Below are 25,471 nucleotides of genomic sequence, written 5' to 3' on the forward strand. Positions count from 1 at the left end.
TCAAAGATGCCACTATCATTTCCTGAGGCAGATGACAACAAATATCATCAAAATAGCTTAGTTATATGAAAGTACTGTTTTCAGGACAGCAAAACAAATTCTTTTGCAAGTCCAGTGCAATGACAGGGAACTTTATGCTACTTGCAGCGCGTTCTAGAATCAGGAAATAAGAGCAGCAACAAGCAGCTTTGTTAAGGATTAAGCACTGATACAGTGATATGGAGAGAGATACTGAATAAATGAGTATTCAGGATGAGTTCATTAAGGTACTGCAGCAAACTAGGCAGCCCTGTCTTTGAGATGGATGTGTTTGCTCTCAGTTGAATGCTGCAGAGTAAATATCAGAGTTCAACCTATTCCAGAAGAATCTGAAGTCAGGAAAGGTAATCTGCATAATAGCAGCAATTCCCAAAAGTATTTACTATTAATTAATTACATGATTGAGAAAAACTTGCTAGCAAACTCAATGAGCTTTCAGCTACTCAAAAAAAAACCCATTAGTAGTCCGCCTTTCTTTAAACTTAAAAACTGTAAAAATCTACTTGAATCTGCCAGTGGTACCACATGAAGCCACTAGTTCTTCTGTCTTATACATTTTTAATTATTTATTTTGCACAGTGCATCCACTGCACTGTTTCTCAGTTGAACTAGAGATGCTCTTGGCAGATACCTAGATAGCTTCCAAAGGAAAACTCTCCCAAACTCAAAACAAGCTGCAGGTACCTCAATCAGCATCACACCTTCCTCTACACACCCTGCTGGAACTTTGTGCAAAATGGGGCAGAAAAGGCACAATGTATATTAACAATGTATTTTAGAAGTCTGAAAACTCGCTGCAATTATTATAACTATTATTCATTGTTAATATTATTCCTATTGTTATTAATAGGTATTCTTTTGTTTAAACTACAGAATTTTAAGTAAATATTATTTATATGAACTCTTACAGCAGTAATTATTTTTTTAAATACTCTGAGGTGTTCCATTAAATAAGATACACACCAAAATCACTGCCAGGACATGTACAAAAGAAACCTGGCAGTCTACAAGCCTGCATCTGCCGGGACACTTCTTCCCTTCTCTACCACAACACACACTGTAGGGATTATGTCTGCATTGCTAATGCCAGGTTACAACAAGAAAAGAAAGACTTGAGGATCTGCTATCCAACATAACACCGTGTTGGTCTCCAGTGTATTTTGCACTTTACACAATTCGTGTGTTGGAGGAAAAATCTAAGCCTGACTTTACAAAATGAAACTGATCTAGAGTAGGAGCTACTTCAGGTAACTGTTCAGAGTTCCTACTGTTTCTAGGAATACAGGAATATTTGTTTTTCTCTCAGCATTTCATTACTGGTTCATCTATTAAGCCTTGATTTTGCAAAACACTCTAAGTTACCTGCTAAAACTTGAAAAAATACAAGAAAATGATGATTCTGCAGTAGGTTCATAAACTTCGTTCCTAACGATCAAGACAATAACATTACATATGTGTAGACTTTCCTGCATGTTTTATGAAAGAGAAAAAGTATCAGTAGTACACTGCATTATTTTTGCAAATGGTTTCCAGCTAGTGAGGCCCAAATAACATAAAGTCTTATAAACAGCCTTGCAGCACATGCTGCATAAACCTGTAATGAAATACATCACTGAACCAACCTGCCTCACTCACTGTGCACTTGCTGCTGCTCCTATCTCAACAAAGAACGTGGCACCGTGTAGGACAGGCACAACACTGCTTAAACTGACACAACGTTCAGAATATTCACCGAGTTTGCCGAGATAAAAATAAGCGCCAGCTCTGCTGGCAGCAGTTGAACAGCAAACATCTTCCCCCACTGGCTGATGAAAACGTCAAGGAGAGTGAGCTCTAGTAGGATAAATGAGGTCACTGTTTGCAATTCCCTGCCAGCCTGCTGGTTGAAGAAAACACCATTCGTCAGTAAAACCTAAAGCAAAACACACTATACCACAAAGCTGTCCCCAAGTCATTACTCATCCCGTCCCAAAACAAACACAAGCAAAAAAACTGCGTTTAATTCCAAAAATTGCCTGTACACCTCTTACTATTATAAGCATGATATTTGTTTAAACACTGCATAAAAAATAAAATTTGAAAGTAATTTCACAGTAATCACAATCCCCTTTAAGAAAAAAAAAAAAAAGGCGAAAAATAAATGCAAAGCAATGGCTGTAGCACTGCTTCTGAACCACTTCTCCAAAATCATTCTATAAACCCTTGGAGGTCCAATATTTATAGGGAGTCCTGAATTCACATGCAGCACATTCATTGTGTTAATCAGCCTTAATGAATAGGTCTACCCCAGGGTTTTGGGCAATCCTCTGATACTCAATCTGCCCGCTTTGAGGAACTGCTCCGGGAAATTATTTTAGGACTTTTAAATAGAATACATAGAGAGAAGGCAGTTGTGCTGAAAGGTTTAGAGGTTTTGCTCATGGAAATGGCATATTCAGCCCATGGTTCCTGGGAATGTCCAGAGACCACACTGGAATCAACTCATGGTTTGAATCCCCTTGTGTTACCATAAAAAGAACAGATGCACAGGATAGTTCACTCCAGGACACCTGACTATCAAGGAAAAAAAATCTTTAACTTTATCCATTTTTAATTAGGCTTTGTCAATAAGAAAGCCTGGCTGAGCTTTACACATGTCTCCATTCCTGCTGTATGCAATGCTGGCACTGTTTATCCTCAGCAGCTCTAATCCCGCTTTGAAAAACCAAGTGTCAGCATCAGGAATTAAATGCATTAAAAAATGAACACAGGAATGATCACACAGGCCATTTGTTCCCTTTAAATACTGCTTACACATAAATAGATAAAAGTGTTCCTGAGATAGCTGAGGAAGCTTTGAGAAGCCTTTGGGGAAAAGAGTCTCCTGCTGCTGGCACGGTGCAGGGGCACACCTCTTTCAGGAGCATTGAGCAGAGGAGACGTGGCACAAGGGGTTGGAAAGGTCCAACCTTTCTTCAACCACAGGCCAGGAGTCAGAGTGGGATGGAAGTTTAGGAACAGACCCATCCCATGGCTTTGAAGCAAACACTTCCAAAGAGACATGGGGGGATAGAGCTCTGCTCCTCACTTCCCACCTCAGATCAGGACCAAATGGCACTGCCTGTTACTGGAGAAAATTAACACCTTCCTCCCCCAGAAAATCCCATGGGTATGATATCCACCACGGGGCTCTTTCCTGGGGGTCACGGCTGGGCACCCTGCTGTGGGCACAGGTGGGATTCCAGAGGTGAAGGAAGTTCTGACAGGATGCAGGATGGACTGCAGAAATGAACCCCATGACTTGGGTCACACGCCTCTGCAACCTGCACAATGCTCTCTACTCTCAATACACAGCTTTGCCAGTAAACCAAGCCACACAATTATTTCTTTTAACATACAGCAATGATCCTGTTTCTTCTGTGATCTTGGGTTGAAAGCACAGCACATGAATACAGATTGCTGTATTATGGCACCAGGACCTTCCAGGCAACCAGCACCCTGTGGATGCAGCTACACCCTGCCCAGCACTGCTGTCAGAAGTGATCTCAGGAGGGTTTCTTTTAATAACTGAACAACTTAATACAGGAGGCACTGACAAAAGAAATATATGAAGCACAATTCAATTATTTCCAACTGCTGATTTTACAGTTTCTTAAAATGCCATTTCCTAGATGGCTGCTCATGCTTCCTGAGGGGGGCTGTGCTTTGCCAGGGGAAGGGCTGCATTTCTGGGGGCTCTGTCCTTGCACTCCTCTTGAGACACCCATCTCCATCCTCCACCTGCAAATCGAGCAGGGTCTCTTGCCAGGGTCTCTGAGTCTCACCCCACAGCCTGCTCACAGACCCAGCAGACTTTCCTGAGCATCAGGGCCTGCTGGGAACATCTGCACCCAGGAGAGCTGGGCAAAGCCACTCCCAGGCTATTGCCAGCAGTGCACAAAGGCACTTCCAAAGACCATGTCCTGCCACCCTCCTTCTCAGTCACTCCTTGATAGGGAATTATAGATTCACAGAAATGGGCACATAGTTCTGTCTGCCTTTAGGTGTTCATGTACCTTCTGAAAGTGCTGCAGCTGACAGGAGCCCCTGGGGCTCTTGGCCACGAACAAGGTGCCACAGCTGCCAGGAGCACATCCTGACACGGGTCTGATGTGCAGAACCACATCATCTGCACCACACACAAATCACATCCAGCAGTCCAGAGCTTCCCATCTGATTAACAGGACACCTCAACTCCCTAAAACACACGGGAAGAGACAATCACACCAGCACCTGCCCTGGCACAGCAGCACTGTGGCAGCAACAAGTGGATGGCAAAAAAAAGAGCAAGGTGACAAGGGCCACGGATGCAAAAATGGATCCTAAAATGTCCTGATTTTCAGACACTATCTGTGTCTTAGGGCTCCTGCCTTGATGAAAAAGGCTGCATACAGCCTGAAGGCACACTAGCATGGCACCTGTAACTTCTGAGAGCAGTTTATGAATGAAGGCTCTGCTGCTGTCCACCTTCTAAAAGAAGGAAAAAACAAAAAAAGATTCTGGGGAAACCAAAACTGGTGTATGGAGAAGATGGATTCCAGAGGCAAACCAAAAATAGCTGAAACATGAGACACTTGAGAACTTTTTATCTCCAAAACATCATAGCTGGAGCCTTTCATCTTCTCAGCACACTAATCCAGCAGACATACAGGTGGGAAGCAGCACATAGCTGGGACCTTAGAAAGGGTGGCTGGTGAAACAATATCCACTTGAACTCAGCTTTGGTCTGAAGCTCTACAATGTGCTGTATCAGCTGAGAGCATCCTGCAGGCTCCACTGCGGAGAAAAATTTTAGAAATGTACCTTTCACAAATGTCTTCCATCAGAATCTCTTTTATCTCTCACAATGATAAAAGCACTATTGCACAGAAATGACTTTTGGTTTTACCAGCTGACATCTAGGGCTGTCTGTGAGACATTTTTCAAAGAAGTCCCAGCAACATTACTCTTAGGAAAGACTTTACATGATTATTATTGGTCTTCACTACTATAATCTCGTACTATGAAATGGTTATTAATAACATAAATATTTAAAACTAATCACACATTGATATGACATAAATCATCTTTTTGTTCTTTTGTGGAAAAAACATACAGATTGCATCTTGAAGATGCACTTACACCACAAATAAACAAAAATTTTAAAAACATCGCTGGGAGGAAGAAATCTCTCCTTAACCCTTACTGCTGCCAAGAGTATCCAAGCTACATTTTCTGCAAGTTCCATCCCATGGGGTCCCTGCTTGGTCCACAGACCTTCATGTAGCAGAAACTGTCACCTTTACACTATCCATACCCCTTCAAACAAACCTGGATCACATGCAGGACGTGGGACAAGGATGTGGGACAGCCCCTGGAGTGGCTGGCAGCAGTGTCCTGACAGTCACTTGCCTGTGCCAGAGCACCAGGGAAGCAAGGCACACGCTGTTTTCCAGCACAACAAAATGCAGGGAGACAGCATGGAAGGCAAGGGGAAGTCAGGACGACTCTGCAATACAGCCTGTTCTCTTTGCTGCTCTTTCTCATTGAAAATGCTGTTTGATCACAGGTCAAAAATAATTCACCTCTGTCACCTCCCTCCTTTCAGGGCTGCAGCAATGTTCCTGGGCTGCAGTGCCAAACCAGAGGCAGCTCAGCACAGCAAATCCTGCGAGCTCTGAACAGCTCCAGCCACCACAGGGCTCACCCTGATGCCAAGTAGTGAGGCCATTCAGGCAGTGTAAGAGCTCAGGGCAGTGGGGTCAGCTCTCTTCTCTGATAAACAGCATTTTTTTAATCCTCTCTCCTTCCTTGCTGCAGTTAGTTTTGCCATGGTCTGTACAGAACAGTTTTCCTGATTCCAGCCATCCAAGGGTAAAACTGGCTTTGAAGCCCAACAGAAGGCCCACAAATGGAATGGAGAAAAGCTTTTTACTGCAACTTGATGAGAACAGTTGGGAAAAAAAAAAAAACCACCTGTCCTGTAGCTGATGCTTTCAGGAGAAAGGTAACACTTTTGTCTTTCACTTCTGAAGCCACACAGTTGCTACGATGGTGATTTCCACTCTCTTCATGTGACAGCAAAAACATAAAACAAGCCTGTTAACAGCTTGGGCAATGCTACATAAGGGAAATATTATTCCTTTAAATTGCAGGGGGAAAAACATCTCAGAAGTGAAAAATGTAATATTTGTACTACACTGTTAAAGTGTAGATCTCAAAGCATGCTCAGGTCCCCAGCTCAAGCCTCACACTTATCAGTATGCTGTCATGAATAGGGCCAGGAAACAACTCAAAGCAAAGTGTAATTTTTACTGAACTCTAAGGCTCTCATTACACAGAAAAAATGAGGTTTTATGCTAGTCTACACTATTCTTCTCTGAACAGCTTGCTAGTTGTTTTTAAAAAATACACAGTACAAAGGTCTTTAGCTTTCTCTAATGTTCCCAATTACAAAACATTAATCTTTGTCAATCACCTCTGTCTAAGGTTTATATTTTGTGCCACCAGAACACTCTGACACAATGCCACTTTCTCTCCTGGGAGCCAGCAGCCTGAGACAACTCTGAAATCATGACATAACTCTAATAAACCCCCAGAATTATGCCAGCACTGTTTGGGTACAAATGAGCCCTGAAGCAGATCGTGTGACTGTGATTCAGCAGCCTCACACCATCCCAGCAGTGGTTCAAAGGCACTGCAGACCAAGCCCCCTTTCTTCACTGCCCAGGATAGTCTTGCCTAGTTCCTCCTAACTCTGTTTGCTCTCCATTTCAAAAGGAAATGCAGGCAAACGTCTGAAGAAAACCCAGCTCAGACACTGCTATGTTTTATGCAGAGGAAATGTTCATAAAAATTGACTCTGAGAATGTGTTTTTAATAGCAATGAAAGAAAAAAGAATATTTTTGGATTGGAGATTTAACCCACCTGTACTGGGATATGAAATCATTTCACCAAGCTAAGATCCAGGTTCATTTCACAATCGTTGCAGGCATCTAATTTAAGAGCAAAGTCACCCAGGCTTCCCTCTATAATTAACTGCAAAAGACTGATGACCTGAATTGTTCTGCTGAAATACCTAAAATTTGTCTAATCCTCCCTGCTGATTTAAGAACTTCATCTAAGGCTTAAAGTCAGGTAAGAAGACTTTCAAATTAAAAAGAAATTAAAAAAAAAAAAAAAAAAAAAAAAGAAGAAGAAGAAGAAAGAACAGAAGGCAACCCAGAAACCTAGAATAGAAGATTAAATTTGCTTTAAAAATACAACAGCCAGACAGCTACTCAAAGTCCACAAAATATTTAATGCCCATGCATAAAATGTTACAAAATTGAATTGTGTTTACAGTTTAATGAAGCAGATGGACAGAGCATGTGCTGTTTTCTCTGCATAAAAGCCCAATCAAAGTAAAACAGCATCCCTTCTGATGTCCACATGTTGGTAAACTCAAGGGATTAATAGCGATGCAATCAGAGTCGTAGTGCTTTGCTTCAAACAAATTTGCAAATGAAGATTAATTCTAATAACTTGATGCATATCTGATAAATAGCACTAGAAATACAGAAAACACATGTTTCAAAGTTGTATTTTCATGCAATTATTTGAAAAGGTTTTGTCACAGTGGCATGAAAATTGGCTACTGTCTACTGGTTTGTAATCATTTCTGCCTTAAAGTGGTTTTCAGACCCCCAAGTACATCAGGCTGGATGTTGTGAGCATTTGGCATTTCTGGATGTTGAGCAGTCACACTCCAGAGCAGAGCTTGCAAGCTCAATCTGTGATTTTCTTCCCAGGTTTGCCAATGGCCAGGAGAGCTGAAACCACACACCATCAACATCTAGAGCTCCAAAGAATCACAGAATCACTAGGCTGGAAGAGACCTTCAAGATCATTGAGTCCAACCCAGCCCTAACACCTCAATAAACCATGGCACTGAGTGCCACATCCAGTCTTTTTTTAAACGTATCAGGGATGGTGACTCCACCACCTCCCCAGGCAGGCCATTCCAGTATTTTATCACTCTTCCAGTGAAATTTTTTTTCCTAATATCCAACCTATATTTCCCTTGGTGCAGCTTGAGACTGTGTCCTCTGGTTCTGTCAGTGCTGCCTGGAGAAAGAGACCAACCCCCACCTGACCGCAACCACCTTTCAGGGAGCTGTGGAGAGTGATAAGGTCACCTCTGAATCTCCTTTTCTCCAGGCTGAGCACCCCCAGCTGCCTCAGCCATTTTCACAGGGTTTGTGTTCCAGGCCCCTGTCCAGCCTCGTTGCCCTCCTCTGGATGTGCTCGAGCATCTCAACATCCTTCCCAAACTGAGGGCCCAGAACTGGACACAGCACTCGAGGAGTGCCCTCACCAGTGCTGAGTACAGGGGAAGAATGACCTTCCTGCTCCTGTTGGCCACACCATTCCTGATCCAGGCCAGGATGCCTTTGGCCTTCTTGGCCACCAGGGCACATTGCTGGCTCATGTTCAGCAAGCTGTTGACCAGCACCTCCAGGTCCCTTTCTGCCTGGGCACTGTCCAGCCACACCGCCCCCAGCCTATAAGGTTGCAGGGAGTTATTGTGACCAAAATGCAGGACCTGGCACTTGGACTTATTAAACTTCATCTTGGTAGACTGTACCCATCCATCCAACCATTCCAGGTCTCTCTGCAGAGCCATCCTACCTTCCAACACATGGACACATGTTCCCAGCTCAGTGTCATCTGCAGATTTACTAATGAAAGACTCAATGCCCTCATCCATCTCATCAATAAAGATATCAAACAGATCTGGCCCCAGCACAGAGCCCTGAGGGACAGCCCTGGTGACTGTCCCCAGCTGGATGCAGCAGCATTCACCACCACTCTCCAGAGCTGGCCATCCAGCCAGTTCCTAACCCAGCAAAGAGTGCTCCTGTCCCAGCCGTGGGCTGCAGCTTTTCCAGGAGTGTGCTGTGGGAGACAGTGCCAAAGGCCTTGCTGAAGTCCAAAAAAACAACATCCACAGCCTGTCCCACATCCACCAGGTGGGTCACCTGGTCATAAAAGGAGATCAGGTTGGTCAAACACGACCTACCCCTCCTAAACCCCTGCTGGCTGGGTCTGATATCCTGGCCATCCTGTAAGAGCTGTGCGATGACACTCAATACAAACTGTTCCATTGTCTTACCAAGAAAGGCATGGAACTGGCACACTGGACAAGATCCCACTGGGCAGACTGTGAGAAAAGCATGGATGCACCAACAGGAAGATGCCAGGTCTGGTGAGGCAGATCTGGGTAACCTGTTTTGGACAAAAACTCCCACCATGGCAAACTTCAGAAAAGGAAGAAACTGCTTACACACACACCATCCCAAATTGTGGGAATGGCTCTGGATACCTGGGACTTCGGCTGTGTAAAAGTGGTGCCTCTAGAAGAACACTTGGGAACCCCCAGCACCAAGAAGACCAGAAGAAGAAGGGCCAGCTGGACACTGCAGGAACAACATGTGGTGGTGAATATAATCTGTCTTTCTCTCTTTCTTCCCCCTCTCTCTTCCTATTTCTACCCCCCTCTCTCTCTCTCTCACTCTTTGCCATTAAATAAAATCTGTACCATTGACTTTAGCATATGGTCTTGTTTGCACTTTAATTCGGACACTAATATTATTTCAGCAATGGGATCCTAACATTATTCCAGCAGATCTTAACATCAGTTGGTATCAGAGGTGGGATCATAACATTAAATTGGTGTCAGAAGTGGGATCATAACACGGGGTGTTATTTCCCACTTTCACAGAACCTGACACACTTTCTGCATGCCCTGGTCTGTGCCATGGTGCACAGTGGGCGGCCAGCCATACCATACTTCTCTTCCCAGCCTTTAAATTACCAGCACCTTGTCTAAAATCTGTGATTACAATATTATAAAACTACCACAAACTGTTGCAATGTTTTCTTTCTGTTTATTTCATGGGTGTATCACTATCGAGTCCCATATGCCACTGCAGGAGCCCTTCACTCTGACCAGCAGCACAGCAGCGAGAGGCAGATTACATCCAGACATCTGGTGGCTTTATTATGCAATATTTCTGAAAAGGAAAATGAGATTGTGTGGTTTATCTTAATGTTCAGAGGCTGGGGATGACTGCATTAAAGTTTTTTAATTGCTGTTCTATTAGTCCTCCCAAGACTGGTTTATACAGCAGAGGACAAGGGGTGTGAGAGGAAAGGGTTATTTTGTCTAAGCTGCATTGCTTGGAAGCAAAGATTAATATGGATCACATCCAGCTTCACCAGTTCAGTGTCTTGTAAGAACGGAGAAACTCCTGTAAGGCTACTTTCTTCAAAGCCACAGCATGGTGAATTAGAACTCAGCTACTCTCTGAGCAGCAGAGCTACCAGTGGTTTCCTTAATATCCAAGAAAATATCAATAAAATCTCCAACTGAATTTACACAACACATGTCCCAAGATGAAAACTTAAGTAACTCTCAACAGTAGCAGCTCCATGTTTATGAGCCCTTCTAGTGTTCTGGGGAACATTTTCAAAGCACCTACCATTGTATCATTTCAAACTGCATCACAAATGTTCACTACCCGAAACGTAAACCCTCCTGGGAAGCAGGTATCATTACATCCAACTACAGCTTGGTTTAGTATCACAAGTGATTTGATGTCTCCAAACTTGCAGGTTCAACTGCAAGCACTAGGATAACTTCCAGCAACGTGAGCGTATTTTGAAAGAAAAAGATGAATAATCCATGGGGGAAGCGCAGACAATAGCTTTTATACATGTCCATAAATCATAAATCCAGGCACAAAAAGGCTTCCCTTGGTCAGTGGCAAAATAATAAAACCCAAAATAAACCATTATGTTTCTTCCAGAATTAGACTCTTTACAAAAGTTTTTGAAAGACTCTTTGGGCATGAACCCAAAAAGGGGGAGAAAAAGTCAGTGTCAGAGACTTGAAATCGGATGAATGCACTCACAATCCTTGTCAGAAGTACCAACTGGTTCATCTTCCAATTACTGCTTCCAGAGGCTTTCTGCAGCCTCCACCTTCATGCTCAGGGTCTGATCCCCAAGGTTTTGGGGCACTACAGCAAAGCAGGACCACGGCAGCTCAACACTTGGCATGGTCCAAACAACAGGAACTTATCCCGGGGTTCAAGACACCAGCAGTGGATTCAGGATGAACTCTCCAAGTCAGGATGTACTAATAATTGTAACACAGACTGCAGCAGGTTGAAGTTATCACTATATAGTATGCTAAAGATATGCAATTAAATTAATTCATTATATGCATAGAATTATTAACACTCACCAAAAGTCCTTGAGCAAGAAAGGCCACAGTAAAAATAATCTTGAAGTTCTGGTTAAATGTCTCCAGCCAAATCATACAGATACCCTCAGCTACTTCCTTTCCTAATACACAAACTTGCTGCCTCTTTTTCCAGTTTGATGGGATTGTTTGCAAATATTCTGTTTATGTAGTGATTTTTTTTTTTAATTAAATCACTTCAAGAGAATTAAATGCTCTTCCCTCCCTTCTTGTCTATCTGGAAAGACTCTCTCCCCATTTCAGAGACAGCCAATGTAAACTGCTGGGAGCTTTGTCAAATCACACCAATTCACAGCTATTTTAGAAAAACTGAAACAGAAAATGGAAAATGGAGATAACAATATTAATTTCCATCCACTTGATACTTATCCTATCTATTTAGACTGCAGAAAAATGCTTTTGTTTCCCTCGATGTTCCAATTGCAATTCAATCTTGGATGACGATTGAAGCCCTGTCACAATATAAATAAAACTTTCAGAAAGGCTTAGAATTGAACTACAAATGCTGAGGTACAAAACCACAGAAACAAAGTCTTTGGTGCCATGCAGCTGAAGAATTGAGCCCTCAAAAAACCAGTAGCTGTTTTGAAGAGAAATAATGAAAGGCTCCACAATTCTACACTAAAAAATATGGGATATTTCAGTGACTCTGACAGATTCAGAGCTATGGGCCTCTGTACCAAGAGCCCTGGTTCAGATGTCCATAAAAGAACAGGCTTTTCTTGCTGAAAACAACTCATCCTCACCCAGATTAACCTCTTAGCACCCTCCAAGTCTTGTTTTTACTTAGAAGTTTTATGCTTGAGGTGAATTTCTGGAGACACTCAAATTTTGTGCTTCACCAACATCAGAGAAGGCTGCATGCTGAATGCACTGCCTTTGGACAACATCTTAAAAGCCAACTAACTTCTGATTTTTCCCAAATGATGTTAAATCTTGATAATGAGAGATATCTTCAAACACTCTTGAGAGATATCAAGGTAAGGCACAGACACCTCCAAGTCTCAGAAGACTGTAGCATGATCAGAAAGTAGACATATTTTTCTTAAGTATTACTAAAAACTAAATCCATAAAGTGCATGAAGGGCCCATACGATAATGGACAAGGAATTTTTCTTGTAGCAAAAAGAGTCACAGAGACAGGAATAACAACGAAACAGAGCACAAAACAAAAAGAAAAAAAAAAGCAGAAATGGCATTGCAGTGTCACTGGTTCATCCAGGTCAACTTGCAGGAGACTTAGTGCTGAAAACACTTCCATAACATGAAAATGTTATCTCCATAGGAACATTCTTTTTCTCTGATTGGATTAAAATAAAAAAACCTGATTAAAATAAAATATAAAAACAACCTTATGTAAGGTAGGGCAAAAACAAAGGGAGAATCTTTTCCCATATGGAAAAAGTCTATTAATATCACCTGGAAGTTTCCATTTGTGAAACCTTTGCAGATTAAGAAACACCTTTTCTTTCTCCAGGACCAGTGGAAACTGATTGAGGGTCCCTTAAGATATTTCACAGAGCTCACTAGTTTTTCATGGATTTGCCTCAAATGTCCAAGAAATTTAAAGGATTTACACACCTGAAATGTCTCTCTCCCCAACAACCAGGGTTCTTGTAACCTACGTTGCCCATTCTAAGCTTTGCACAGATAATTTTGAGCAACTTTAGTTTCTTTATTTTTTACAGGAAATATTAGGAGAGGCCCCAGACCTCCCTGGAAGCTGTGGAAGAGAAACTGAAGGGATCCCAGACAGAGGAACGAGCTGTTACAATGCATGGGCTAGGCTGATGAGTACAGGAATGGAAACACAAGACATGCAGGATAAGGTGCCTTTCTGTGTGCTCACAGAAAATATCCAAAAATTATGGGCAAAAATTACGGACCAAAACAAAATTATGGACAAAATATGTCTCCGGATCTTCAAAATGACCAAGGAACACTATCAGAAGAATAAAATACCTCAGTGTTACTATGGAAGTAGCTCTTAAAAAAGCAGACACAGAAGAATTAATAAATACTTGCACAGAAGAGCTGTCTCACACTGACACAGCACATAGGGACATTCTAAACCTGTGTCTTAGGTGTTTCTTTGTTTTTCCTGATAGGAAAGAGGATAATGAGAGACCACACTGGAACCTGCAACAGTAAGGTCTGATTTGCTGTTAGATTTCAAAGACCATTCACTGATTCCTGAACAGCAAGTATAGGTATCCAAAGGACAAGGTACTCAATCCAGAGGAGATAAGACAGGTAAAGTTTTTAAAAGGCTGAAGGAGTTCTTGTATTGATACTCTCAGTAACTGAAAAACAGAAGGAAAAAAAACAACCAAAAAAAAAAAAACAAAACAAAAAAAAAAAAAAACCAACAACAACAACAACAACAAAAAAAAAAAAACAGCACAACAAAAAGAAACTATGAATGGGTTACTGTGGCCCAGAACTCTGCAGAAATGTGTGCACATATAATTTATGTCACGTATGTGTTCCACACTCCTACTGTTCTGCAGCACTGTAAAACCTGCTGGTGTTACATGCTATACTGGCACGCCTATCACTTTCCAACAAGAAAATCATTACTTTGGCCTCCCTCCTGGTCTTGCTGTGTTTTGTATAGCTCACCTGGCCATTTCAAAAACATAAACTGAAGAACTGTCTATAAATCAGATAATTGACAGAAAAAAAAAACCGTATTCTGCACTACTTAGCACTGCTAGGGCTGTACTGCATCAAATTCTACTGCCTGCTTTTTAACAATGCTATCATTTGGAAAAAATGGCACTAATATAATGGTTCAATATTCAATGTAATGAAGTGGGCTCAACAGCATTCCACCAGTCACAAAAGAGACATTACAGTCTGTCGTTTGTGACTAAACTTCCCTTTGTTGTGATTTAATCAACCTTCATTTTTAACCTGCATACATAAAACATTATATGCTAGAAGCCTTAATTACTTTGAAAAACATCTGAATAATTTAATCTCAAAGCACAGCTTTCTCCACACCAAGAACCTCAAGAAACTCCTTAAGGGCAAAAGCCTCCCAGTAATCTGTCAGCTAAATCCAAGAGCCTTTGTAGAACCAGTTAAGTCATTTTCAGTGACTAAACCTTGCTTCTACAAATACTTTTAAATACAGACTTTGTCTGCCTACCATGCGCAGTGCCTCAAGAGTAAGTCCCAACATACCAGCTGTAAAACAAGACTTGTTGGGAGGAAAACACCTCCCTGAGGTACAGAACTAGTGATCCACCAAACAGATGGAGTCACTCCACTAGAGCTGGGTGGACACTACTGCATGTGCACAGTCCAACACGGGCCTGCTAAAGCCACCAAACAAGTGTTCCTGTGTTTTTGTGCCTGCTTTAACCCAACCACCATACTGCACATTCACAAGGAAGACACACATCAAGTTGCTTTCACTGCAATAAAAAGGATCTGCGATAAAAAGAAAAAAAATAAGCCCTTTCCTCAAAATCTTTATAGCAGGTCAGATGCTGTATAACTCAAATTCTTGCTCTCTCAAGGAGAAAAAAGAAAGAAAAAGAAAAAAATTTGCACAGTACTTACAGCCAGATCAAGGTCCTGGCATGAGAGTTAATGCCAGGTCATGGATGAATGCTGACCACATCCAGCAAAAGTGCAGCCTTTGAAATCCTTTCCATAGTCACAGCTCCAGCCTTCAGACCCCAGAGTAAATATTCATTAAGTTTTGTCAAGTGCTGCATGGAAATCAGTAGAATTCCATACTTCAGTCTGCAGCTCTTCAGGAAAAGCTCTCTTTAGCTGAGATATAAGATAACCTATTATTCTTTTCCTATTACAACAAAGGTTTGCAGTAGCACATAAAAAGGAAAGGAGGAACTTTTTATCATTGTCAAGCAGAAGAAAGGGGGGGGAAAGAGAGATGATTGTAATAAAGGTTTGTTTTTTGTATCTCGTAGGAGTTCATTTGTATCGACTATCAACAATAGTAAAACTACCAGTAATTCACAGATTCACCAAGGCATCCCCATCATTCCATCTCCTGTAGACTGCAACATTACAGTATCCCAGTCCATTACATTTCCCTGGGATACTACCTTTTTCCAAGGGCCAAATATTTTTCCTTGGGCATTTTTCTGGAAACCATTTTTCATTTCAAGACATCAAAAGGTGCAGAGTTCAAAGCTTACCTCAGCATTTCTATCCCAAGGGTTAAATTGCCTGCCTTGAAAAATATACTCCTTATTTCACTTTCCTTTTTCATTTTTTCATTTTATGTACCTATTGTTTCTTGTTATGATTTGTGCAAGATCAGGCACTCGATTGCAACATAGCAGCACCGGGAAGGGATTTCTTACACTGTGTCTGTTTTCTCCTTTAACTGGTCACAGCCAGCGATTCCCACCTCATCCATCCCATCCCTCCTATTTCTGTGCCTTGTTTTCACCAAGCTCACCCCAGCCCACATTTTAGATGGTGGATGTGCTGAAGTCCTGCTTTTATTGAAAATCCACTACAGTAAAATAGATAATGCCATTCCCCTCATTAGGGGAAGTGTTTCCATGTAAATGTGACTATGGCTCATTACTCCATACTCTACTTGAGCACTCTAAGTACAACACAGGCAAAAAAGAAACCTGTTCCTTTCAGGTTCGTTGCAATTTGCTGACAATTTTGGTGTGCTGTTCCTCTCCTCCTTATTACCAGTGCAAGTTCAAGTTCCTAGAAATGATGGGAAGACTCACAGTGGTATGAAAGCAACCCTCAGTGCTGGGTCCTCAGCAGCCACAGATCACTGAAAAATGGGTGAGTGATTAAGAGTCCATCCTGCTCAGCTGAGTCACACGAGATTGTGCTGGCAGCAAGAACTGAGGAGGAATTTACAGCCCAAATCTGCTGGGGTTAGATAAACAGGTAATACTAATTCTACCCAAAATCAGAGAATTATGCAGGTAAAATGCTGCCTTTAGTGCTATGAACCGCTTCATAGATAATCATTGGAAGCTCTATTGGATCATACCCAACATTTCTAAGTACGCTCTTTATTTACCATTTTCCTGGAATAATGGATGGAGAATGGATAGTACAAGAAAATGAGTTTAAACTGATTTTCTAATACAGTCTCTTTTTTCAGGACTACAAAAATTTTCTCATGTGAGACTCCATTCACAGACACAATCTGTATTGACATAAATACAAAACCTTCCACCATGGAATTTCCAGGCTGCATAGATGGTCTTGAGGGTGAGTAATAACCAAATGCCAAATCCCCTCAGCAGGAGCAGCACATGTGTTATCCCAGGCATATTTTGGGGCTGCTCCACTGGCACAGCAAACACAGACACATGGAAGTGCAACCCTTTGGGAGCAGCAACTGCACCCTAAATGACAACCACTGTGACCACTCTATTTCATGTCATCTCAGGCTCCTGCCTGAAGGGCAGAAATCCAGACCCTTAGACAACTACCAATAGCACCAACCTTCCTGCAGCTCCTCTGGATTGTGAGGATATTCCAAAATCTTAAGTGTTTTTCTCAAAGAAGTGCACAAATATCAGTGAGCCACTGTCTTACTAACCAACCACCACATGTGAGCCACCTCCCTATGGCACTGCTCAGTAACATTCTAAAAAGGCAGTCAGCTTTCCCCAAATGGGCACTGGAGGTCCACCAGGCAACTCTGACATTTCAAATTCCCAAAACAACAACACACTTCAAACACTGACATTATTTCTGAAACTGCAGCCTTCAAGGACCTACCTAAATCACACAAAAATTTTGCAACCAACCAAGAACAGAACAAGGGCTTTTAACCTTCAACTTCATAATCTCCATTCTCTTTCAAGTTAGTGAACTCTTTCAGATACATCCACCTATGCAGAGCTAGGAAAAAAAAATTCTCAGTTACAGAAGATCATATGATCTATAAACCTCCTCTATAAACCCCTTGTTTATATACTATTATAAACACTCCTTTTGTTCCATGCTGTCTATTTCAGATTCTGAGTGGTCCTCATAAGCATCTCTGTGAAACTGAGACCTCTCCACCATCTGTACCTCACTCATTCATGTCAGTGTATTTCTGTCTTGACTGGGGAGGCAGTGAACAGTGGTGTTTGAAAAATAGCAAACAAATACCTACAAACATGTAAGAAACACATCCAGTGCTGCAATGAAAAAAAAAAACAACAATAGGGTCATGCAATGTAGTTGTACCAGGCCTAAGCCAAGTGAAAAAAACAAACCAAAATCATACAGCTGCTTTTAAATATAGGCACGTATTGATCACCTTCTATGTTTGTTTAATCCATGTAGCAAAGGGAGAGCATCAGAACTGCAAAGCCATACCTGTTAAGTGTTGCAGCAAGGTAGAAAAATTACAAAAATTATAAAAGAAAGGCCTCAGAAAATCAGGCCTGCTGTTAGATCAGTGGCTAGCTTTGTCAAGCTGGCACTTTGCAAGTTTCCATGTGAAAGCAATCCTGGTGTGAACAGTTTGTTAACAACCTATTCCCGGGTGAAAACCAACTAACACCTGCATAAACATTAAATCTATCCCATGAGAACCAGTGAAGAACGATTTTTTTTTTTTTAAGAATAGACAGATTTGATAGACAAGTAAACTACTAACCAATTACTAATTACTTACTAATAAAGTAATTGGCAAGAAAGCTACAAACCAACGGGATTCACACACGAAATCTGTAAAACTGTATAAAAACGAGTTAGTGAATAAAGAAGGGGTTTTTTCCTGCATGAAGAAAATGGAGTCTGGTGTGATTTATTCCCATAGTTAAGGACCTGATCTGCACACCTGCTGTGTTTCTGGGGGTTACATGGACCAGCTCCAGTGTGATCCCAAGGACCTGACACCCACCGAGAGCTGGTGCTCCCCACAGGTGCTCCTGGAGCACATCAGCTTCTTTAACTTCATCCTAAGGGAATCCAGCTTACAGTCTGAAACTGCTCCAGGGCGCAAGACAAAATTCATCAGGGTCAGTCAGGATTTGTTCACTGGTAAGTTTTTGATCCAAACTAACATGCTACCACGGGCTCACCCAACTGCAACGTACTGCAGGCCAAGGGACTCTTCTTGAACTACACTGACTCAGGTCACCCAACTTTAAGAGCAATTATGTCTTTATTTAGAATTGTTATTAGACCACTGATTTAAACAGCTCTTCCTGAAGACTCAAAACTGCAGCACACCATCACTCATAATTAGGTGGACTTATGCTCAAATCCTTGTTCTGAAAGACTCCCCTAGTATATCTTAAATGCTTTGATTTAACCAAGCTCTGAAGCCTTAGGATGGAAAAGGGAGAAAGGAGGTCAGCAATCTTTGCACCGCCAGGAGCAGAGAGAACAAACACAGGGGATGAATGATCAGTCACACTGGCAGTGTTTGATTTACTTCTTGCACTTGCCCAGCACTTCAAGCAAGTTTTCCCATTGGCAATTGGAATTCTCTCCATATTCTCAAAAATAAAACTTCAATATTGGCCCGGATTGTTTTTTAGAAAGTTACAAAATGCTTTTCTTTCCTCCCCAAAGGAACTGCAAATTGCAAATACTGCCCCAGGCAGTCTAAAATATGCCCCCAAAAGCTTTTATAGAATCATTATTTTCCTTAAATTATCATATTGTTTAATACTCCCTAATTGATTTTCTTAGGCAATATCCTCCAAACGCCAGAGGGGTTTTATCTTATCCATTTTATCTTAGAATCGGTCAAAACTATTTACAGATTCTCTACATAAATAACACATAATAAGTTATGTGGCTGTTGCCAGCAGTGTTAAGAAAGATTAAAAAAGGTCTTTTAGCTTCAGCCTCAGATCTGTAGGTCATCCAATGTCCTTCCTAATGGATAAATACAGTAATTCATCATCATCAGTCACCATCAGCATTGTTCTTCTTACTATCATATATTCATGAACATCATTTGATGCAGCTGAGTGAAGCGTAAAAGAAGTGCATGATTAAAGTGGAAAGGGACAGAGTTTGAAACATCCGAGATTTTGTGACTATTGCAGCGACCTGAAATATGACACAGGTCTGGTAAGGCTTACAAAGACAGCATCAACAAGTTACAGATACCTGCTGGCAGGACGCAGGCAGGTGTGGCAGCAGGCGAGGCTACCTGTGTCTTGAGATGCAATGTTAAAGAAAGCAAAGTAGGTGAAATGCAAATTTGTTCTCCTACAAGTCCTTCCACAGGTCAGACAAATTTCAAAACTCTATTAGTTAAAAAAAAACCAACACAACAAAATACAATGATACCCCTCTAGGGATCACTTATTGCATTATTTACTACCACCATGGGAAGAGAGTCTGTGGTCACATTTGTGTGTCACTAACACATTGATATGATCTCCAAATGCCCCCAAGTTATTAAAAAGTGCTAAAATGATCGGTTTCAAATTTGAGAATAACATCAAACAGCATCGCTGTTTGCTTAAAGAGCTCCTCCCTCTTGTTAATTATCAAAATAGTTTGCCTGAAGCAATACTTTCAATTGGAAGATGCTGGAAAAAAACACAGACAGGGTTTTTAAAAATAGCTAATACAGTATATATGTTCAAATAGCTGAAGCTACTATGTAACCTACAGAAGAGCCAAAAAGATTGCCCTGTTTCACAGTTTTTGATTTAGTGCATTAAGTAATCCCTTTAATCCACCTGCAAGAGGAAGGTTCTACATGCTGGAAATTCAGGAGCTGTATGATGCTGCCCAGGTTCCCACATGCTGTTTTGCAAGCAAGGCACACTGCAAAAAGGCATCAGAACCATGAGGGGAGGGTACCAAGAGCAAGAGAGCATCAGCATGATCACTCAGCCCTGTGTCCACCAGCAGAGTCTCTTTGTGCTTGTGCCCCAGGGCAGAGGCTGGATAAAGGACTGGAAGGGTCTTGGTGAAATTTCCTGCATTAGGAAAGTGAGACACTTGTTGGACACTCATCACTTGTGAATTTGAGAGGTACAGAGAAGTACCCCCATGTGCTCTGCAGACCCTGAAAAACATGTGTGGCTCAAGCTCCCCGAGATCGTGCAGGCACTCAGGGCAGGTAGCAGATGTCACAGACAATGATGCTCCTCAATTACCATCAGGAGCATCTCACCAAAACCAAGATCCTGCTCACCCCTGCCCCATGGAGTTCAGAGCAGAAGACAAGAACTGCAGTGAAGGTGGAAGAGAAGCTTCAGGCTTTTTGTGCCAATCACCAGCATCGGGTACACGGCTGAACTACATCGAAACAGTCACCAGGCAAAGAGAAAATGAATAAAGGCCACATGTACTATTTGAAAGATGACACATCCTGTGCCTTTCTCCAGAATCTGAATCCTGAACAATATTACAAACCACCACAGGTAATACATCTTCCTATGAGCTCCTTGTGAAGCTGGTCACACAGTCAACAGATACTGCAAGCCTGTAAAGCCCCTTGCTGGATTCAGCACAGATACAGTGTGGCCTCTATAGAGTGTGAGAACAGGAATTTAAAAGTTTAAGTTAAGATTCAAATGATAGCTCTTTATGAAATATTCGGGGAATAATGATATAACCTTATTTCACCCTACTATTGGCTTTTCTTACCTACTGTTTGTGACATGGTGTTGAACCTTGTTGAAACCAGTAAGCTGGGTAAAGAGCCACAACAAAGCAAGGTCAAAGTTCCACCAGGCTGGTAAGCACGAAAAATGCAGTCATTTTGGATTATTCACTAGAACTGGATTTCTTCTTTCAGCCTGAAGCCAGCCCTGCACACAAACAGGAGTGGGGGACAAGAACTTGACCACCTGACTAAATCTTTCAAGTACTGCAACTGTTGTGTGTATGAGATTAAGAGTTCAAGTTTCTTCCTGACCCATCAAGCTCAAACTGACCGGAGTGGGGCAAGGGAGAGCCCTTTCACCTTGATAAAACCTCATTAAAGTGAATATAGCTCTGGACAGACACAGCTATCCATCAGTGTTTTTCCCACTACAAGATCAGAGTCTGGTTTTGGGAAGAGAAGAAAAGCAATGAAGACATAAAAAAAAAAAAGAAATTATTTTGGATTTAGTCACTGAAAAAATAAAACACAGATAATTGTCTTTTATTCAGATCTACTTCTGCAATGTGCCACTTGCCTGGTGACCACCAAAACTGGTCCTAAGACAGAAAAAGTCAACTCCTGAAATCAATACAGTCAAGCAAACAGTTGTCCTTGTTTTTTTTACTAAACATGTAATTTAAGTGCTTACCAAATAATGTCCCAATTTAGTACAACACGTCTGTTTTAAGAAAAATAATGTAGTAGGTTCTAAAATTATATAGAGTAAAAAAAAAAAACAAAACAAACAAAAATTTAAAAAAAAACCACTTTTTTCTGTTTTAAAATCAATTTTAAAAAGACATCAGGTTGGGAGAGTAAAAGAGGCTCAGGAGAAAATTATAAATTTCAAAGGTCTGTCTGCACAGACAAAGAACAGTGAGTAGCACCAGGTGGTGTAGATCATCTGGCTTTTTGTAAACAGACTGAAGCCTCACAAAGACAATACCTAGAGGAATTATCTTAGTTTTTCATCTGCAAAGACAGCAAAGACAGAAACATTCATCAACCAGCAAGTCATTCAGGTACATTATATTTTTCAAATATGTTGTGTCCACTGACTACCAAATGGTTGTGTCTTCTAGAAAAGATCGCTAAACATCATTGTCCAAGACCCTAAGACAGCTCTTAAGAGCTACAAGATGAAAAACACTCATTTTTGTCCTCTAAGGGGAACTGAAGGAGCCACATTAACTCCTGACACAGCGCTCAAGTGACGGAAGTCTGAGCACTTGGATAGAGCATTCCAGAAACAGAGATAATTCACAGCTATTTTCCTTTCTGCAGATATATCACCTGAACATAAACCTGTAATTTTTGCAATAAATATGACTCATCATTCAGCAGCGAGGTGAGAAGAAATCTGGCTAATTTATCAAACCGAATGCCAAAACATCATTAGCACTGTTAATGGAAGTTGTGATTGGATGCCTTGTCCCAGGGGAGCCTTGGTTTAAAAGTATTTTCAGAGGAAGTGTTGGATATGAAGATGTATCCAATTATTCATAGGGTGATGGCTATGGATGCTTCAGTCAGTCAATCCAAGCTTTTATTTAAAGTGGAGAATCCCAGCATCAGCCTGATGTAATTTGAAATCCCATCTTGGGTCACAAGCCTATAAATTTACCAGAAATGCTTCACCTTTGGTATGACTGCTCTCAGAAAAGTCTGTAAAACCAGACTTTGGAAGCAGGAAAGAGATTTACACTTAGAAGATCTTGGTACAACTCCTTATTCTTTCTAGGATTTTCTACTTCTCTACCAGAAAAGATTTGCCAGCCCTGCTGCCTCAGGAAACCCTTCTCAGAGCAGACACCTCCTTGTTATAAAGAGGTCAATAAACCCCAGGTGTCAAATGTAGTGACACTACAAGCTCCCACAAGCTCACTAGCAACACGCAATGTGAAACGTGAGCACACAGCCAGAGGCAGTTTATTGACAGCCCTAAGAAGGATGCATTTTCCATATGAGCAAGCCCATGAGAGTGCTCTGGGGTGTGGAAAAGCAGAGTGAACATATGAACCCCGTGTCTTCTTCCCCATGCTCACCACAGCACCAACTCTGCAACTGCAACCCTGAAAAGCCAATAAAAAGCTTTGAAACTGTAATATTCTTTTGTTAGGACCACAGCCACATCACACTGCTGCACTAAGAATGGTTTCCAGCACAAACCTGAAGTCAGACACAGCCTCTGGTCCAGCCCTGCCCAGGGCTGAGCATGTCCCATAGATCTTGGCTGCTGCAGAGGTGCATGACTGGACATCCACAATCCTGGCCTCATTCTGCACTAAGCTCACTGCAGGATTCAGGCTTCTGTCCTTATGATGGGCATCCAAACCCACAGAAAGACTTGCTATCCACTAAAAGCAACATTTTGCACGCTATGCTGTTTCATACTGCATGATGTCCCTGGCACCTAAGACAACAGGCAACCAAAGCTGATTCAATATCAACTTTAATCAAGAAAAGCAAACTTGGTCTGAAAAACCCAATCCAAATATACAGGACTTCCCACCTACACTTCATTCAGGCAGGCCCACAGACAAACCAGTGGCTGCCACATCCACCACTGAGAGAGGCTGAGAACTCCAGAGCACTCAAGCAATCATAGTCTATATTTAGGATTAAACTCTTAGTATTTAGTGTGCTTTAAATTGATATCTTACTGCTGTTCCTCATTACAACTAAAAAAGCAGTCAAACTGGTAATTTTTTTCATACAATATTAATCCTGATTTGAAAAGACTTCCACCTCCAACAATTGCCAATTCAACACCTCTGAACTGAATATAAAGAAATAGAGATTGGTTAAGTTCAAGTACTTTTTATTACATCTAATAGCAGTATCCCTCTAAAGAAAAACAATGTCCTTGGAATTTATGAGCTCCATGAACCTCTAAGCATATTTAAAATTATCTTCACTTTTCCATAAATTCTACTATTTGCAGGGAATTTAAGCACTGGTGGAAGTTACCCATCTATTTCAGACCACGTAAATTATGCAATTAATTTATTCAAGAAGGATCAAATGTATTATTTCACCAGCATTACACGAAAATGTGCCATAGTGCATACATTTTTGAGCAGAGAGCAGAGCATAAATTTATTTAAATGAATGGGTTTACTGATACTGGACAGACTCCTCAGAGCTGAACGTGCAGCCTGGCTGTGCTTGCAGGACTGGGTACTCACACTCGGGCTTGCTAAAGCAGATCTGAGCCCAGCAGCTTCCACTGCTGCCGTTTTTCACCCAATGCGAGTGTAGCGAAGGAAAGCTCAGCTCCGTGGATGGATGTAGCAGAGAATGAAAACGTGAAATGCATCTCCGCACGTCCTGCCAGCCCGTTCAGCGAGCCGGAGTTCCGAACCAAAAGCAGCGCGCACGGACAATGTGACGCGCAAAAAAAACCCCTCCGCTGGAGTTCGCATATTTTAAGGTGCTTGGGGGAGAGGGAGAGCTGAGCGCTGCCGGGGGGCCTCTCCCGCCGGGTGCCGAGCGCAGGTGCGAGGCTCCGGCTCCGGCACGACCCCTGCCCCGCCCCGGCTGCCGGAGGGTCCCCCGGGGACAGCCCCATCCCTCCCGATGCCTTAGTTCCTCTCGCCCGGGAACATCAGGCGCAGCGATCTGGTGATGAAAACTTCGATTCTGTGAGGATGACATCCAAGTTCGGCTGCTCCCCGGCACCATGTCTCATACGCCGCCCGAGACTCGAAGCGAGCCGGTGCCGAGAGACACCGCTCCCGAGAGCAGCCCGCCAGCCTCAGCCCCGCCAGCCCGCGGGGCGGCACCGGCGGGCCAAAGGACGTGACCGCCGCCCGGCCGCTGCCAAAATCCCCCCGGGAAACCTCCCCGGCCTCCGGGGCCGCTCCCTGCCCGCCCCGAGCGGAGCGGGCGGCGATGAGGAGCGCCCCGCACCGCCGGCAAGCCCCGGCCGCTCCCGCGGTACCACCGCTGCTCCCCGCGGCCAGGGCAGCATCCCCCGCCCGTGCGGCTCCCCCGGCGCAACTCGCGGGGAAGCGGAGCGCAAACTACTGCGGGAGCCGCTGCCGCCGGGGCCGGGCTGACCGGCATCCCAGCCCCGATGCGGATCCGGACGAGGCTGGGTCCCCTCCGGGCGGCCCCAGCGCATCCCCGAGACAGCTCCGCGGGGCTCCCTCTTCCCCCCCGGCCGAACCGCCCCGAGGGCGCCCGTGTCCCCCGTCTCCCTCCCGCACACTTTTCTCCAGCTCCGCACAACTTCTCCGGGACGGCGGCCGCCCCTCGTCCCGTCCATCCCCGGCCCCTCGGCGCCTCCCGCCGCGGGTCGCACCTGGTCGGGCTGCGGCGGCGGCGGGTTCCCCCTGCCGCCCGGGTGCGCCGGCTGCTCCTTCATGGCTGTCATCGCAGGGGCTCGGCGCGGCGCCTCTCACTGCTGCTGCGGCCCCGGGCACCCCTCCCTCGGCGCCAGCCGCATGACACCAGCCTCCCCTGGAAGTGGCGCGGCGGAGGAGGAGGAGGAGGAGGAGAAAGAGGAGGACGGGCGGGGGGCGCGGAGCCGCCGCCGCGG

The 25,471-nt window shown here is 43.1% G+C and overlaps 1 protein-coding gene across 2 annotated transcripts in view; it reads right to left on the minus strand.

The window, feature by feature from the left end:
- Positions 1–25,471, minus strand: part of DPP10 (dipeptidyl peptidase like 10) — a 440,873-nt gene that overhangs the window by 219,322 nt on the left and 196,080 nt on the right. The window contains exon 1 of one of the 2 annotated variants that reach the window (XM_053947933.1): positions 25,235–25,433. The exons of the other annotated variant lie outside the window; for it this stretch is intronic. Within the exon in view, the coding sequence (XP_053803908.1) occupies positions 25,235–25,306 (72 nt within the window). The 5' untranslated portion in view covers positions 25,307–25,433. Of the gene's footprint in view, positions 1–25,234; positions 25,434–25,471 lie in introns of those variants that run through there. 2 annotated transcript variants of the gene reach the window in all.

This window comes from Vidua chalybeata, chromosome 7 (assembly GCF_026979565.1).
Source record: "Vidua chalybeata isolate OUT-0048 chromosome 7, bVidCha1 merged haplotype, whole genome shotgun sequence".
Classification (NCBI taxonomy): Eukaryota; Metazoa; Chordata; class Aves; order Passeriformes; family Viduidae; genus Vidua; species Vidua chalybeata.